The sequence below is a fragment of the Anomaloglossus baeobatrachus genome, assembly GCF_048569485.1.
Source record: "Anomaloglossus baeobatrachus isolate aAnoBae1 chromosome 5 unlocalized genomic scaffold, aAnoBae1.hap1 SUPER_5_unloc_4, whole genome shotgun sequence".
NCBI lineage: Eukaryota > Metazoa > Chordata > Amphibia > Anura > Aromobatidae > Anomaloglossus > Anomaloglossus baeobatrachus.
This window is the reverse complement of record NW_027441808.1, coordinates 781,210-800,164: the sequence shown is the minus strand read 5'-3', so window position 1 is coordinate 800,164 and position 18,955 is coordinate 781,210. Positions and strand designations below refer to the sequence as shown.

Sequence of the window (18,955 nt, the reverse complement as noted above, 5' to 3'; positions counted from 1 at the left end):
AATGCAGAAATAATCCTTCCTTCCTTCTTTCCTGCCCCTTCCACACCGGAGGAATGCCGGTTTCACACACTAGACGTAAGGGACACTATTCTAGCATATATCTAAAGGACAGCCCCTTGGTGACAGGATAGGGCTTTGTTTATTGCCTTTCAGGGTTCCAGACGTGGTCGTCAGGTGACGAAGCAGTCCTTGGCCCGATGGATGCGGGATGCCATTTCTGTTGCATATGAGTTGAAACATGAGCCCCTTCCGTCTCCTGTACAGGCTCACTCTACTAGGGCGATGGCTTCTTCTTGGGCTGCCATGGCGAATGTCTCCATTGACAATATTTGTAAGGCTGCCACCTGGTCCTCTCCTTCTACTTTTTACAAACACTACCGACTGGACCTTTCTTCCTCCTCTGACCTTTCTTTTGGGAGATCGGTTCTTCAGATGGTGGTCCCCCCCTAAGTGTGTTATCTCTCCAAGTCTCTCGTGGGTGCTGTCGTGGCGAAAGGAAAAGACTATATTACTTACGGTAATGGGATTTTCCAGAGTCCACGACAGCACCCTTTACACCCCTACCCTTTTGTTTTCTTCACCCTTTGGGTTTGGTGGTTATACTTTTTTCTTGTCTTGTTACTAATTTGTGGCGGTTCCTCTCCATTCTCTGAAACCAACTGATGAGGGAGGGGGACCGCCCCTCTTTTTATCTGTAGGTTTCCTGTCCTGAAGGGGGCGGATCCCTCTCTCGTGGGTGCTGTCGTGGACTCTGGAAAATCCCATTACCGTAAGTAATATAGTCTTTCACTTCTAGATTAGTGATGCAGGTGCCTGTGCCATCACAAGCCTAGGGTTTAGTAGCAGCTGTGCGCTGTTATTAACCCCTCATTATCCCGATTGCCACCGCATCAGGGCATTTGGGAAGAGCCAGTATTACACCGGTATAGTCACATCGAATAGATGTGGCAATACCAGGCGGATGCGGGCTGACAATACCAGCCCCAAGCCGGCTTTATGATAGTTGGGTATCAAAATTAGGGGGAGAACCGCACGTCTTTTTTTTAATTTAAATAATTAAAAAAAAAAGTCGCATGCGGTTTCTTTTAGGTTGGAGTCACACTTGCGAGGGACTCCCGAGGGTCTGACATCGCAGCACAGCCGCACACACTTCTGACAGGAGAGTGCATGTGTTTCTACGTACATGCACACTCATGTTCAGAGCGCAGCAGGTTGTGCCGGCTGATGTCATGTCAGACTTGAACGCGTTTGACGTTTAATAGAGAGAAAAGAAGTGCCAAAAACCAAAACCAATCCGGGGTCCAGGGCGCGGCGTTGGGACGGTCCTCCGCGGCCTCCCCCCGCCGCGCTCTCCCCGTAAGCGTTTTAAGTGCTTCGAAAATTTAACTAACTTCTGATCTGTTTATTAAACCAGCTAGCTTGGTTAAAATCTTGGTCCATTTTATATAAGGAATCACATGGTCTCCTTTTTTGTTCGTTTTTAAATGTTTTTAAAATTTGTCTATGGTTGTTGTGATACCATTTGGTGTTGTGTGACACAAATGTGCTTTTTATGTTCCTTGATATACAATAAAAAATGTTTTGATTAATTATGTATATGGTGATCCCTCAGTTTTTTGGCACTTCTTTTCACTCTATTAAACATTAGCTTTCAGTGCCAGGTGTGATCCCAGGATTTGGTGCCCTCCTACTTCTTGAGTAGACTTGTACGCGTTTGACAGCGCATCACTGGCACAGCCGCACACATGCATGTGTTTGTGAAACACATGCACGTTCACCATACCGACCCGCAGACACTTGCACTGCTTTCCCCGCCCACCGGGCGTCCTGCCGCCTGTGATTGGTTGCAGTCAGCTGACACGCTGACACTCGTTATGGGGGCGCATCTAACTGCAACCAAATACACGAGCCAGTGGGCGGGCAAAAAAATTAATATTGAATTGTCGGCTCCGGAAGGGAAAAGTGTGACCCAGAAAGAGTTTGCTGCCATGACACAGACTCGGGTGAGTATATCGCGCTCGCTCCTGCCCCCTATCCCTTCCACCACCGGTTTTAATCTCAGGATTCTGGTCCCCATAGACTTATTTGGGAACCGAAATCTGGAGCGGATCTGAATTTTTTTTTCAATTCGGCAGGGATCCGCTGATTCCGGATTTTGGCGGATTCGATCAGCCATAGTCATGAGTGGCTTGACACAAGGAATCCGCAGTTGTAGCCCATGTCCTGAGTATGTCTATGTGTGGTGGCACTGACTGATTAATATGCTTGGATACAGTACTCTGTGAACAGCCAGCTTCAGTAGCAATGACCTTTTGTGCCTTACCCTCCTTATGGAGTGTGTCAATGACTGCCTTCCGGACATCTGTCAAGTCAGTAGTCTTTCCCATGATTTCCCTACTGAACCAGATTAAGGAATCATTTTGAATGCTTAGGAAGCCTTTGCAGGTGTTTTGTGATAATTATTCTAATTTTCTGAGATAATGACTTTTGTGGTTTCATTGGCTGTAAGCCATAATCAACAATATTAACAGAAATACACAATTGAAATATATCAACGTGTTTGTAATGACTATATAAATGTTTCACTTTTTGTATTGAATTACTGAAATAAATTAACTTTTTGATGATATTCTAAGTTATTGAGATGCACCTGTATATTGCATCTCCCTGTGTGAATTTTTCTTAATGCTCAACAAATTATAATTTTAAAGTAAAACATTTCTAAAACTTCTAGGTATGATAATGGCTTCCACCTGTGTAATTTATGGGATATTCAAAAAGATTGCATTTTTAATGTAATATAGAAATATATATCCAAAAAACTCCAGCGGACAAATTCCAAGACACAGATTATGTTCTTAAAATATTCTTGCAAAGCAAATTTTATTAGATAATTCCATTAAAAATAGATCCACACATGGAGCAAAAAATGGAATGTCGGATAAGGTAGTAGTCTCAGACTACGCGTTTCGGCGCATGTGCGACATCTACATGGTCCCTTATTATTAATGTAAAATATTTCCCACATTCTATCATGAAAAAGACTTCTCTGTGTGAGTTCTCTGGTGTCCAACAAGATGTGATTTTTGGATAAAACATTTCCCACATTCAGAACAGGAATATGGCTTCTCCCTTGTGTGAGTTCTTTGATGTGCAACAAGATCTGATTTCCATGCATAACATTTCCCACATTCTACACATGAAAATGGCTTCTCCCCTGTGTGATTTCTCTGGTGTCCAACAAGATGTGATTTTTGGATAAAACATTTCCCACATTCAGAACAGGAATATGGCTTCTCCTGTGTGTGAGTTCTCTGATGTGTAACAAGAATTGATTTCTGTGTAAAATATTTCCCACATTCTAAACATGAAAAAGGCTTCTGCCCTGTGTGAGTTCTCTGGTGTATAATAAGATGTGCTTTCCGTGCATAACATTTCCCACATTCTGAACATGAAAATGGCTTCTCCCCTGTGTGAGTTTTCTGATGTGTAACAAGAATTGATTTCTGTGTAAAATATTTTCCACATTCTGAACATGAAAATGACTTATCCCCTGTGTGAGTTCTCTGATGTGCAACAAAATGTTGTTTATGTGCAAAACATTTCCCACATTCTGAACATGAAAAAGGCTTCTCTCCTGTGTGAGTTCTCTGATGTATAACAAGAAGTGATTTTTGTATAAAACATTTCCCACATTCTGAACATGAAAATGGCTTCTCCCCTGTGTGAGTTTTTTGATGTCTAACAAAATGAGATTTATATGAAAAACATTTCCCACATTCTGAACATGAAAATGGCTTCTCCCCCGTGTGAGTTCTCTGGTAACTAAAAGACTCTGAAGAAAATCTTTTCTCCCCTGTGTGAATTTTTTTAAGTATTTTTTCAGATTCTAAAGTAGAAGATGATTTTTTTACTGTAAGAGCATTTTTATTTTGAATGCTTGTTTTGTGACTTTTATTTTTCTTAATAGTCTGTGATACATCAGAAGTTAGGACCTGTTCAAAAGAATGAGAGGATATATCTTTGCTTTGAAGAGATGATGCTATATCTGGAGCAATGGCATTCACTTCAGTGACATCTTGTGTGATATCAAGGTGATTTGATTTAAAAACTGAAGATGTCAGTTGTGCCACTGATCTACTGGTACAGTCATCTGCCAAGAATAAAAATAATTTTTAATAATATATATAGAAATGAAAGGATACGATTTATGAAATAACTAAAGAAATTGCAAGTTATGTAGTAATCTATAATTAGAATATTTACTGAAACAAAAAATGTTCATAATCTAACAGTAGACCTCAGAGCAGGAACCAGTAGACCATGATGTTCAACCCTCTTTGCTAATTTTGCATCCCAAATATTTGAATAATAATCCACCAAACAATGTTTTCTGGCCAAAATTATACCAAAAACCTTTTACTCGATCAGTGGAAAAATGGAGGGTTTCCACATTAGTTATAGCTGAAAAACTCTTGAAAAGCAATATGGCTCCATAATTCAATAAAAAAAATCCCAAAGCCAAATGTCCTTAATTCTTCTCAGCGTTACAGTGGCCCAAAAACTGTTACTATCCATGTTTGGCATTGCCACAGGGAAGAAGCCACAAACATTTACGGTGTGTGTGTTTCCTGGAGACCAAGCTGGGTGCTTTGTACTGGGCAGTATAATGGCATATTTGTAATTTTCACTCTAAAACATCCACTCTTTGCTAATTTCCAGAGACTGCCTCTGGAGTAAAAAATAGTCATTTAGGCTAAAGGAGAATACGGTAAATGCTATTTATTGACTATATCAGAAATTCCAAATAATTCAAATGACCCAAATTCTCATGAAACATTAAATTCTTTATTATTTTATTAGACAAACACACAAGAAAAATATTAAAAAGATGGATAATGATATAAAAATATCCTGGGTTCAACACATCAGTGTTTATGATGTTATGTGGCTTGCCTGGTAACATGCTGATGTGATATTATTCCTGTTAATCATATAACAGATTGAATTTTGCTCTGTTAACTCTTAATATGCAGTAGATACATAGGTATATTGGGCAATTGTTTTCAGCAATTCATGTGACAACGTGAGTGCTTATAGAGAATTTTTTCTGATGCAGTTTTTTTATGGCTTGCCTTAGAAATAACAACTCTGCATAGACTCATTGGAATAAGCAGATTATGTCTATCCCTAAACAAAACTATTCAACCCCTCATTCATCTCATGTATCTTTGGTCTCTCAAATTGTTTATTTATTTTTAGCTGTACGCTAATGCACTAGCACTTTCCTATAGATCACAAATTATGTATTATAACTGACCTCGATGCGGGCGGATTTGAATACTTTTACAAGAGACCAGCCTCACAGAAACATATGTACAGGAATTTGTTCAAAAAATTGTGTGTGATGAACCTGTGTGAATTTATCATGTACAATATTTAAAAAAAAGAAAAATTAACACTTGTTGAACCCAGGATATTTTTATATCGTTATCCATCTTTTTAATAATTTTTCTTGTGTGTTTGTCTAATAAAATAATAAAGAATTTAATGTTTCGTGAGAATTTGGGTCATTTGAATTATTTGGAATTTCTGATATTTGATGACCCTCAAAATAGTTTGATAAGTTGGAAATTTATTGACTATATGTTGCGGTATCACTATTTGTTTTAAGAACATCCAAATGCAATGTTGGAAGCGAAATTCAGACTACTTTTTTTTTTTTTTTTTGCTTAGTGAACAGGAAACAAATGAATTTATAATCTATAATTCTATTTTGACAGGAAAAGTTTCCCTAGATTAATCAACCATGTTCGCTCAGTCCATCTGGGTAATCCAATTGTTTAAAATATGCTGGCATAGAACGGGTCGTTATCTCACAAATAGGAGGTAATACACACAAAATCCTGTTACAAAAAGAAGCACGCTGGATAATTCACCTAAAGGCACTTGGCTCTTTAGGCTCGAATGAAAAAAATTAAATGTCAGTTTTTCATAATTTAACTGATATGAATTATTTTGAATGCCCTATTATTAATCATCTTCTCTGATATTGTGCCCCTGTATTTATATTTCCAATTTGTTACACTGTATTGTTTTTAGTATGTTTTTATCCTTTTTCTTCACTTTTTTGTATTTGCAGTTGATTGTATTTATCGCTGTCACCTGTTTTCACCTTTACGGATGTGGGAGGTGTGCTGGTGACAGGTGGACCCGTAGAAGCGCTATTCTAAGTGCAAAACGACAGCCATTATCTTCGCATCCTCTCCCTACCCTCATATGTCTACATGAAATAAAGGACACTGCATTTTATTTTCGGTGCGTGCCGCTCTTCCTTCTAGGATTTTGTGAACAAATCAATCTTAAATTACAAATAAGAACTTACAATGTGTAACAAAAAAAAATCTCAGACACTGGGATCAGACTCAGCATTAGGCCCCTTTCACACGTCAGTGATTCTGGTACGTATGTGCTTTTATTTATACGTACCAGAATCACTGACATACGCAGACCCATTATAATCAATGGGTCTGCTCACACGTCAGTGATTTTTCACTGAACGTGACTCCGTGCAGCGTACACCCGTGGCCGTGTTTCTGCACGGAGACAAGTCAGTTGTTTTCTGGCATCACTGATGACCCACGGGCCACACTATGGTGTGATCCGTGTGTGATCCGTGAAACACGTACCAGAAAATCACTGACATATTAAATATTTTAAACTTACCTTGCCTGCGATTCGCTCTGCAGTCTCCGCTCTCGGCAGCTCCTGCCTGGCTCATGCATATTCATGAGAGCAGGAATAGCCGACCAGGAAGTAGCTGCTGAGAGCGGTGGGCGGACGCTGCAGAGCCGAGGAGTTCAGCACCATGGACAGCAGGAGCGAAGGCAGGTGAGTAATGTCCATATGCAATCACGGATTGCACATGGGCAACCCACGGGTGCCGTGAATCACGGAACACGGAGGGACATGTGCGTGTTTTACACGTCAGTGAAGAACGTCAGTGTTTTTCACTGATATGTGAAACGGGCCTTACAAAGGTGTTATCATGTAAAGTGACAGATGTCAGATTGGAGAAATGGGGCTTGAATAGGAGCAGAAAACTAGCTGCAGTGGAAAGCCATGAAATAAGAGCAGCTTTGGTACTAACTACTATGGAGAAACACTGTGACTATAGACAATAACACATCTACTAAAATGACTGCCCTCCCCCCGACAGCCTTCACCGTCAGTGATTTAGTAACTTGAGGTGACATATCTGGAGTAATTACAGTATGTGGCTCTGGGGCTCTCGGCAATCCAAACTATTGTAGGGGCCAATACCTTCTGTCAGATGAGTTTCTAGAAGACATTAGACATTTAGAGAGAACGTTAACATAGTTCAGTAAATCAGAGTTGTACTCATTTACGATGGACCATTGGCGCTACTATGAGTTTTGGCTAGAATAATAGAGGAAGTATTAGTGCTCCCCATTTCAGGAGCGATTGTGCAGTAATCTGAATTCCTTAGGATCGGAAACAAAATAGAATTCATGATGATCCTGTAGATGTGAGTAACTGTATTTTAGAGCCATCAACCTCGCACAGCTTAGCAATTTATCATGGCGGAGGTGTCATGTTCTTGTGTAGTTAATCACAATCCTTTTTGAAGGAGACAAGTGGGATTGGAAAGAACATCTGTGCTCTATCCCCACAAAGCAGGACCTGGAGACCATGTTTAAAGGGAACCTGTCACCTAGAATATGCGTTCTGACCTATCAGCAGACGCATGTGTGCCCTAATTACACCTCCCTACCCATCCCTGTGCTGTAAAATTGTATAATATGAAAGTAATAAAAAACTTTTTATTACCTTCATATTTCGTATGTAAATAGCAGGGAATGTGGTCACAGGGGCGGCGCTTTGCCTTCTGGACGTCTCCATACTTTCCGTGGTATTACGCCTCTGTGGGCGTGATACCATGGAGCGACGTCCTCGTCGCTCATTCTATCCTGCGAGCATTGCAGCAGGCTTCTCTTCCGGGTTCTCCTTGTCAGTTTCAGTTTGCATGCGCAGTGCGCGTCTGATGCCGGCGATTGAACACCCGGAAAAGAAGCCTGCTGCAATGCGCGCAGGATAGAATGAGCGACGGGGACGTCGCTCCATGGTATCACGCCCACAGGGGCGTGATACCACGGAAAGTATGGAGACGTCCATAGGGCAAGGCGCCGCCCCTGTGACCACATTCCCTGCTATTTACATACGAAATATGAAGGTAATAAAACGTTTTTTATTACTTTCATATTATACAATTTTACAGCACAGGGACGGGTAGGAAGGTGTAATTAGGGCACACATGCATCTGCTGATAGGTCAGGACACATATTCTAGGTGACAGGTTCCCTTTAATAGACTAGAGGAGACTCAATAGGCATCAGAGTGTATGACTAAAGCAGGCTTTACACGCTACAACATATCTAACGATGTGTCGGCGGGGTCACGTCGTAAGTGACGCACATCCGGCATTGTTAGTGGTGTTGTAGCATGTGACAGCTACGTGCGACTGCAATTGAACGTAAAGAAGGGAATTTTGTTTACTTACCGTAAATTCCTTTTCTTCTAGCTCCTATTGGGAGACCCAGACAATTGGGTGTATAGCTTCTGCCTCCGGAGGCCACACAAAGTATTACACTTTAAAAAGTGTAACCCCTCCCCTCTGCCTATACACCCTCCCGTGCATCATGGGCTCCTCAGTTTTGGTGCAAAAGCAGGAAGGAGGAAACTTATAAATTGGTCTAAGGTAAATTCAATCCGAAGGATGTTCGGAGAACTGAACCATGAACCAAAAGAACAATTCAACATGAACAACATGTGTACACAAAAGAACAACAGCCCGAAGGGAACAGGGGCGGGTGCTGGGTCTCCCAATAGGAGCTAGAAGAAAAGGAATTTACGGTAAGTAAACAAAATTCCCTTCTTCTTTGTCGCTCCATTGGGAGACCCAGACAATTGGGACGTCCAAAAGCAGTCCCTGGGTGGGTAAAAGAATACCTTGATAAAAAGAGCCGAAAACGACCCCCTCTTACAGGTGGGCAACCGCCGCCTGAAGGACTCGCCTACCTAGACTGGCGTCTGCCGAAGCATAGGTATGCACCTGATAGTGTTTCGTGAAAGTGTGCAGACTAGACCAGGTAGCTGCCTGACACACCTGCTGAGCCGTAGCCCGGTGCCGCAATGCCCAGGACGCACCCACGGCTCTGGTAGAATGGGCTTTCAGCCCCAAAGGAAGCGGAAGCCCAGAAGAACGGTAGGCTTCAAGAATCGGTTCCTTGCCACTCCACCGTGCCAATCCACCGAGCCAAGGTTGACTTGGAAGCCTGCGAACCCTTACGCTGGCCAGCGACAAGGACAAAGAGCGCATCTGAACGGCGCAGGGGCGCCGTGCGAGACACGTAGAGCCGGAGTGCTCTCACCAGATCTAACGAGTGCAAATCCTTTTCACATTGGTGAACTGGATGAGGGCAAAATGAAGGTAAGGAGATATCCTGATTGAGATGAAAAGGGGATACCACCTTAGGGAGAAATTCCGGGACCGGACGCAGAACCACCTTATCCTGTGAAAAACCAGGAAGGGGGCTTTGCATGACAGCGCTGCTAGCTCCGACACTCTACGAAGCGATGTAACTGCCACTAGAAATGCCACCTTCTGCAAAAGACGTGATAAAGAGACATCCCGCAGCGGCTCGAAAGGTGGTTTCTGAAGAGCCGTTAGCACCCTGTTAAGTTCCCAGGGTTCCAGCGGACGCTTGTAAGGTGGGACTATGTGGCAAACTCCTTGCAGGAACGTGCGGACCTGCGGAAGCCTGGCTAGACGCTTTTGAAAAAATACGGATAGCGCCGATACTTGTCCCTTGAGAGAGCCGAGAGACAAACCCTTGTCCATTCCGGATTGAAGGAATGAAAGAAAAGTGGGTAAGGCAAACGGCCAGGGGGTAAAACCCTTATCAGAGCACCAGGATAAGAAGATCCTCCAAGACCTGTGATAGATCTTGGCGGACGTTGGTTTCCTGGCCTGTCTCAAAGTGGCAATGACATCTTGAGATAACCCTGAGGACGCTAGGAGCCAGGACTCAATGGCCACACAGTCAGGTTGAGGGCCGCAGAATTCAGATGGAAAAACGGCCCTTGAGACAGCAAGTCTGGGCGGTCTGGGAGCGCCCACGGTTGACCCACCGTGAGGTGCCACAGATCCAGGTACCACGACCGCCTCGGCCAATCTGGAGCGACGAGAATGGCGCGACGACAGTCGGACCTGATTTTGCGCAGCACTCTGGGCAGCATCGCCAGAGGGGGAAATACATAAGGCAGTCGAAACTGCGACCAATTCTGAACTAATGCGTCCGCGGCCAGAGCTCTGTGATCTTGAGACCGTCCCATGAATGCCGGGACTTTGTTGTTGTGCCGTGACGCCATGAGATCAACGTCCGGTGTTCCCCAGCGGCGACAGATCTCTCGAAACACGTCTGGGTGAAGAGACCATTCCCCCGCGTCCATGCCCTGGCGACTGAGAAAGTCTGCTTCCCAGTTTTCTACGCCCGGGATGTGAACTGCGGAGATGGTGGAGGCTGTGGCCTCCGCCCACAGCAGAATCCGCCGGACTTCCTGGAAGGCTTGACGGCTGCGCGTGCCGCCCTGGTGGTTGATGTACGCGACCGCCGTGGCGTTGTCCGACTGTATGCGGATCTGCCTGCCCTCCAGCCACCGATGGAATGCCTTTAGGGCTAGATACACTGCCCTTATCTCCAGAACATTGATCTGAAGGGAGGACTCTGTCGGAGTCCAGGTTCCCTGAGCCCTGTGGTGGAGAAAAACCGCTCTCCACCCTGACAGACTCGCGTCCGTCGTGACCACAGCCCAGGATGGGGGCAGGAAGGATTTTCTCTGCGACAGAGAAGTGGGAAGAAGCCACCACTGAAGAGAGGTTTTGGCTGCCAGGGAAAGAGAGACGTTCCTGTCTAGGGACGTCGACCTCCTGTTCCATTTGCGGAGAATGTCCCATTGGAGTGGGCGCAGATGAAACTGCGCAAAGGGGACTGCCTCCATTGCTGCCACCATCTTCCCCAGGAAGTGCATGAGGCGCCTCAAGGGGTGTGACTGGCCCCGAAGAAGAGAGTGCACCCCTGTCTGCAGCGAAAGCTGTTTGTCCAGCAGTAGCTTGACTATCGCTGAGAGAGTATGAAACTCCATCCCGAGGTAAGTCAGTGATTGGGTCGGTGTCAACTTGGACTTTGGGAAATTGATGATCCACCCGAACCGCTGGAGAGTCTCCAGAGCGACGGTCAGGCTGTGTTGACACACCACCCGGGAGGGTGCCTTGACTAGGAGATCGTCTAAGTAAGGGATCACCGAGTGGCCCTGAGAGTGTAGGACCGCCACAACGGATGCCATGACCTTGGTGAAGACCCGTGGGGCTGTCGCCAGGCCGAAAGGCAGTGCCACAAACTGAAGGTGTTCGTCCCCGATGGCGAAACGCAGGAAGCGTTGATGCTCGGGTGCGATCGGCACATGGAGATAAGCATCCTTGATGTTGATTGATGCTAGGAAGTCTCCTTGTGACATCGAAGCGATGACCGAGCGGAGAGATTCCATCCGAAACAGTCTGGTTCTCACGTGTCTGTTGAGCAGTTTGAGGTCCAGAACGGGACGGAATGATCCGTCCTTTTTTGGCACCACGAACAAGTTGGAGTAAAAACCGCGACCACGTTCCTGAAGGGGAACGGGGATCACAACTCCTTCTGTCTTCAGAGTGTTCACCGCCTGAAAAAGTGCATCGGCTCGCTCGGGGGGCGGAGATGTTCTGAAGAAACGAGTCGGAGGACGAGAGATGAACTCTATCCTGTAACCGTGAGACAGAATGTCTCTCACCCATCGGTCTTGGACATGTGGCCACCAGGCGTCGCAAAAGCGGGAGAGCCTGCCACCGACTGAGGATGCGGTTTGGGGAGGCCGAAAGTCATGAGGAGGCCGCCTTGGAGGCAGTGCCTCCGGCGGTTTTTTGGGGACGTGACTTAGACCGCCACGCATAAGAGTTCCTCTGGCCCTTCTCTGGCCTGTTGGACGAGGAGGATTGGGACTTGGCTGAGGGCCGAAAGGACCGAAACCTCGATTGTATTTTCCGTTGCTGAGGTCTCTTCGGTTTGGACTGGGGTAAGGACGAGTCCTTTCCCTTGGATTCCTTAATAATTTCATCCAATCGCTCGCCAAACAATCGGTCGCCAGAAAATGGCAAACCGGTTAAGAACTTCTTGGAAGCAGAGTCTGCCTTCCATTCGCGTAGCCACATGGCCCTGCGGACTGCCACCGAATTAGCGGATGCTACCGCTGTACGGCTAGCAGAGTCCAGGACGGCGTTCATGGCGTAGGACGAAAAAACCGATGCCTGAGAAGTCAAAGACGCAACTTGCGGAGCAGAGGTACGTGTGACCGCATTAATCTCAGACAGACAAGCTGAGATATCTTGGAGTGCCCACACGGCTGCAAAGGCCGGGGCAAAAGACGCGCCTGTGGCTTCATAGATGGATTTCATCAGGAGCTCTATCTGCCTGTCAGTGGCATCCTTGAGCGATGAGCCATCTGCAACTGATACTACAGATCTAGCCGCCAGTCTAGAGACTGGAGGATCCACCTTGGGACATTGAGCCCAACCCTTAACTACGTCAGAGGGGAAGGGGTAACGTGTGTCATTAAGGCGCTTAGTAAAGCGCTTGTCCGGAAATGCTCTGTGCTTCTGGACAGCATCTCTGAAGTTAGAGTGATCGAAAAACGCACTCCGTGTACGTTTGGGAAACCTAAACTGGTGTTTCTCCTGCTGCGAAGCCGACTCCTCTATAGGTGGAGTTGGGGGAGAAAGATCTAGCACCTGGTTGATGGACGCTATAAGGTCATTTACTATGGCGTCCCCTTCAGGTGTATCAAGATTGAGAGCAACGTCAGGGTCAGAGCCCTGAGCTGCGACATCCGCCTCATCCTCCAGAGAGTCCTCAAGCTGAGACCCCGAACAGCGTGAGGAAGTCGGGGAAGATTCCCAGCGAGGCCGCTTAGCCGGTCTGGGACTGTGGTCCGTGCCGGAGTCCTCCACGTGAGACCTAGGGGCCACCCCGGGAGCACGCTGCGGCGCAGACCGAGAGGGGCCTGGAGGCGATGATCCAACGGTGCCCGGGGCCTGTGTAAGGGCCGATCTGGACTGCAAGGCTTCTAGTAGCTTAGCAGACCATTTGTCCATAGACTGAGCCATGGATTGTGAATGCGACTCAGAGTTTCTCAGCAAAAACTGCAAACTCTGTCCCTGCCACCTGGACAGGGGAAGCAGGCGGTTCTGCCTGAGCCGAGGGTCCCACTAGCGCCCGAGGCTCCGGCTGAGCGAGTGCAACAGGGGCCGAGCATTGCTCACAGTGAGGGTAGGTGGAACCTGCAGGTAACATAGCCGCACAAGAGGTACAGGTTGCAAAATAACCCTGTGTCTTGGCACCCTTGCTCCTTGTGGACGACATGCTGTTGTCTCCTAGGAGAGTGATCACTGAGGGTATATAGCCAAAAGCAAAACAACTCGGCCGAACAGAGAAAATTATATATATATTATATATATATATATATATACATATATATATATATATATATATACACATACACATACACTTCGGCACCCTAGGGGGACCAGCACCGGGTGACCGGTGTGGCTTACCGACCGCCCAAAGCGGTGTGTGTCCACCAGATTCCCTGCCCTGGGCCTCCCAGAGCTGCAGAGCTCGTTCCTGAAATCCTCCACCGGCAGAATGTGTTGTAAAAATGGCTGCCGGAGCTCTCAGGGGAGGAGTAAAGTGCGGGAATCTGGTGCCCCACAGTGATCAGTGAGGGGGGGGGAGGAAACCTAAAGTATGCTCCAGCCCTCACTGCCGACGTCAGGTCGACCGTCCCGCCCTTACCCCTGACTGGCAGGCCCGGGGGCGGGAGTTATGGTACTAGGCCGCATGAAGCCGGGGACTAAATTTAATACCGCGGCCGACAAACAGGCGCGGTCGGCGCGGAAGTCCCGGTCGTCACAAAACCAGCAGCAGCTGCAGCGTCTGTGAAACAAGCGCTCCATGCACCGTCCCCATGGGGACACAGAGTACCTTTAGATGCAGGGCCCTGTCCCTGATGATACAAAGTCTCCTGTCCGGCAGATTCCCACAGGGGCTGCGGAGGGAGCCCGGTCCCAGTGAATGGATGACCGGTTAGGATCCCACTTCTCCCAGAGCCTCTAAGGGATGGTGAAGGAAAACGGCATGTGGCTCCAGCCTCTGCACCCGCAATGGGTACCTCAACCTTAACAGCACCGCCGACTTAGTGGGGTGAGAAGGGAGCATGCCGGGGGCCCTGTGGGGGCCCTCTTTTCTTCCAACCGATAAAATCAGCAGCTGCTGCTGACTAAAATGGGAGCATGAGTGGATGTGTGCCTCCTTCCACACAAAGCCTAAAAACTGAGGAGCCCGTGATGCACGGGAGGGTGTATAGGCAGAGGGGAGGGGTTACATTTTTTAAAGTGTAATACTTTGTGTGGCCTCCGGAGGCAGAAGCTATACACCCAATTGTCTGGGTCTCCCAATGGAGCGACAAAGAAACTATTCATCGCATACACGTCGTTCATTTCCTAAAAATTGCACGTCGGGTTGTTCAATGTTCCCGAGGCAGCACACATCGCTGTGACACCCCGGGAACGATGAACAGATCTTACCTGCGTCCAGCGGCTCTCGCCGGCAATGGGGAAGGAAGGAGGTGGGCGGGATGTTTACGTCCCGCTCATCTCCGCCCCTCCGCTTCTATTGGCCGGCTGCCGTGTGACGTCGCTGTGACGCCGAACGTCCCTCCCACTCCAGGAAGTGGATGTTCGCTGCCCACATCGAGGTTGTATGGAAGGGTAAGTACGTGTGACAGCAATTAATCGTTTTTGCGACACGGTCAACAAATTGAACATGTCGCACAGACGATGGGGGCGTGTCTCATCGCATATAATATCGTATGCAGAATTGAAAGGTGTAAAGCTGGCTTTAGAGTCTGACACAACGTCTTTACATCTAACAATAGAGAACCAATATCTTATGTCTGAACATACCACTCAGATCTCAGACATTCTAACATGTATAGATGATATAGAGAACCATTACAGACTAAACCATCTCTGTATTTGTGGCCTGTCTGAAAAAAATCTCTTCCCATATGCAGGAGAAAACAATTAATACTTTAGCCTATGATTTACTTGGGAGGAAAGAGGACTCGCGTATGGAAATGGATATAATTCACAGAGATATTGGTCCCAAATCCACCTTGGCCTGAAGACCACGTGATGTTGTGTCCTGCATTCATTTTTACAAGGAGAAGTAAATTCTTTCACAAGCTGCAAGATCTAAATAGAATATACAACTGGAAAGCTGTGACATTGTTATCCTCCCAGATATGGCCAGGAGCACACTACAACTTCGTAAAGCCCAATGATCACTACTCAGTTTCTTCTCCCAAGGGATCTCCTACCACTGGAGGTTTTTTCATTTCAATTTTTTGCAAAAAAAGATAGCCGCTCCACAGAATTCAAGAATTTGGGGGCCCTCCCGACCAACTTCGACTTGCCTCAGATCCATCTGCCAGAATGGCCTGCACTTCATACTCTACCTCCTTTGATCCACATGCTAATTGTGAGACAGAGCTGTCACCAAAATCGCAACACTTATCCCTCAGTGATGGGCCTCTTAAGACATGAGGTCTTCTCCAGGAGACTGATCTGTACTTATTACCATCACTAGAATTACAATTTGGTCATTATTGATGCCTTTAAATGGTGGTCAGGAGTTTGGTTTGAGAAATTGTATAAGGAAATTTTTTTTTTTTTTTACACCTACTCTATCATTATCACTTCCTTTTCCTACTTCTATTATCTTTTTTTATGCTTTCTCTCTTTCACCTTTATTCTCTCTATATTGGTGGGTATACTATACATATTTTGGATATTTGAGTAATACGGGTCTCTTGTGGAGGACATCCCTGTCTTGGCTTCCTCAACCCCACTTAGATTGTGGGACCTGTTGATAAGGTCCAGTTTTCTCCTGCTAGGAGTTAATAGTTTAGTGTGGCCTATGGAAGTTGTCTCTTCCAATTTCGCATTTCTCCCCAGGTTTGTCTCGTCTATATCCTATCTTAGTCGTTCTCCCTCCCTTTCTCTAATTGTGACATTTACATCTTCTATTGTAAATAGTCCTTTGACAAGGAGTCAGATATATTATCTACATACAAAGGGTCTCAATAGCTATGCTTCAGGAAACATACTTTAAGGGCTCTTTAGTTCAAGTATTCAAATAGATACTACAATGCCTGTTCCCTTTCTACTAACCCAAATAATAAACCGAAGGGTGTTTCTATTGCTTTCCACAAATCCGTTCCCCACCAGATTTTGGAGTCGCGAGTTGATCAGGACAGTAGATACATTTTCCTTATAGTGTGTATTGCTAACATTTATTTCCTCAACACAGAACAAAGACCATTTGGAGTCAAAGTTTTGCAGTCATTGGCTGAGATCACCGGGGTTCCTCTATCATTCTGATGAGATACTATGTAGATACAAGAGGAATTGGCTCTGCCTCTAGCTCCTCCCTCTCCCTCTAGCTCCTCCCTGTTTCCAGCTTCTTCCTCAACCTCAAGTTCCTCCCCCTGCCTCTAGCTACTCCCTCCTCTCGTCATCATAGAGCAGGGGTGGGCAATTAATTTTTCCATGGGGCCGCATAAGAAATTGGGATGGTTTTAGAGGGCCGGACTAATGTAATTAACCCGGCTCTACATCATTATACATATAAAAGATGTAGAACCAAGTGAGTTATAGTAGTCCGGCATCATACGTGTGTGTGTGTGTGTGTGTGTGTGTGTGTGTGTGTGTGTGTGTGTGTGTGTGTATGTATGTATGTATATATATACATATATATATATATATATATATATATATATATATATACACACACACACACACACACACACACACACACACACACACACACACACACACACACACAGAGCTAGGACTCCTACATACATACACACACACAGCCAGGCCTCATTACACGTGCACACACACACGCACACACACACACACACACACACACACACACACACACAGCCAGGCCTCCTATACACATGCATACACACACACACAGCCAGGCCTCCTATACACATACACACACACACACACACACACAGAGCTAGGCCTCCTACATACATACACACACACAGCCAGGCCTCATACACATGCACACACACACACACACAGCCAGGCCTCCTATACACATTCATACACACACACAGCCAGGCCTCCTATACACATGCATACACACACAGCCAGGCCTCCTATACACATGCATGCATGCATGCATACACACACACACACAGCCAGGCCTCCTGTACACATGCACACACACACACACACACACACAGCCAGGCCTCCTATACACATGCATATACACACACACACACACACACAGACAGCCAGGCCTCCTATACACATACATATATACACACACACACATGCATATACACACACACACACACATCAGCAAAGCACAAACACAGAGCCACGTATGTATATTTACCTTCAAAAAACAATGTCTGTACATGCAGTGGAGCCGGCCTCAGCGGAGAGCAGAAACAGTGCAGGAAGTCAGGACTCAGCTTCTTTGAAGTGAAGCTCTGGCCCCGCCCCCAGGTCTGCTCTGTGTGAGAGGCTGAATGCAACTTCCGTAGAGCAGTGTGTGTGTGCAGCTGCCGGCCTCCTGTCACTGCAGACAGGGAGCTTCAGGGCCGGAGCGGCCGCACACACCAATGAGACAGATAGTCGGGCGGCCCGAAACTACTGCTCATAGACCGGCCCAGGGGGCAATTGCCCCCCTGCGTCAATGACCAGTCCGCCCCTGTATCACTACACCCCAAATATTTGTCAACAGTTCCCACCCCTCCCCCCATTGTCCCCGCAGGTTACTAGTAACCACTCACCTCTCCCCTTCTTGCTGTCACTCTTCAGGCACCTCCGTATGTGCCCCCGCTGAGCTGCTTCTCTTTTACATGCACAGGCTGTGCCGATGCTTGTTTTCCTAGATGCCCCCGCCGCTGCTTCTCTCCGTGCGGCCCCGGCTGCTGCAGCTTCTTTTCCTGCCGGGCGGGAACTTTTCAAATGACACACGCGCGCCGTACTGACGACATCAGGGCGCACGTGTGTCACACAGAGCATCTGCCGGGCAGGGAACAGAGGACAGATTCCTGCGTTCCGCTGCCTGCACTGTGCGGCACTGCAGGAGCTGTCCTCTGTTCCCTGCCCGGCACGCAGCGTGTGATGACGGCGATCTGACCAGGGACCTCCCCGGAGCCTGGAGCTCCAGACAAGAGGTCAGATTGCTCTCATCAGTGACTGGCCAGCAAGGACGCCCTGAACCAGGCGGGCCGGTCACAGAGAGTAGGCGGGCCGGATGTGGCCCGCAGGCCGCCCCTTGCCCAGGTCTGTCATAGAGTCTCATCAGTAACAACAGATTGGAAATATTAAATTTTCTTTATGTCTTATGTGTAACTCAGAGGCTGCAGATCTATTTCACATGTACTGCGATTTCCCAGAAAGTAGGAATTTCACTGCTCATGGAATGGTGTCTCGTCATAAGGGAAGTTTAGCAAGAAAGACTGGACCTTTGTAACGACCCAATCAACACATTCAGCAGAAGGGAGAGAAGGAAGATTCAGCAATAAGATGCCAAGATTCTAGGAGGCCAACAGCATCATTACCCTCCGCTTTCTCTTAGGGGTCCACCATACAGATTAGATTCTTCTTCCCATGATTTTCTGAGTTGTCTGCACATTTTACGTACGCTGTCATTTGTCTTTGCAGATTAGAGATCTGGGCAGATAAGGGTCAACA

At 46.7% G+C, this 18,955-nt stretch overlaps 1 protein-coding gene across 1 annotated transcript in view; it reads right to left on the bottom strand.

The window, feature by feature from the left end:
• The window catches only part of LOC142259249 (uncharacterized), a 216,046-nt gene that overhangs the window by 61,018 nt on the left and 136,073 nt on the right, over positions 1–18,955 (bottom strand). The window contains 1 exon segment of the mRNA XM_075331730.1: positions 3,046–4,153. Coding sequence (XP_075187845.1) covers positions 3,046–4,153 — 1,108 coding nt within the window.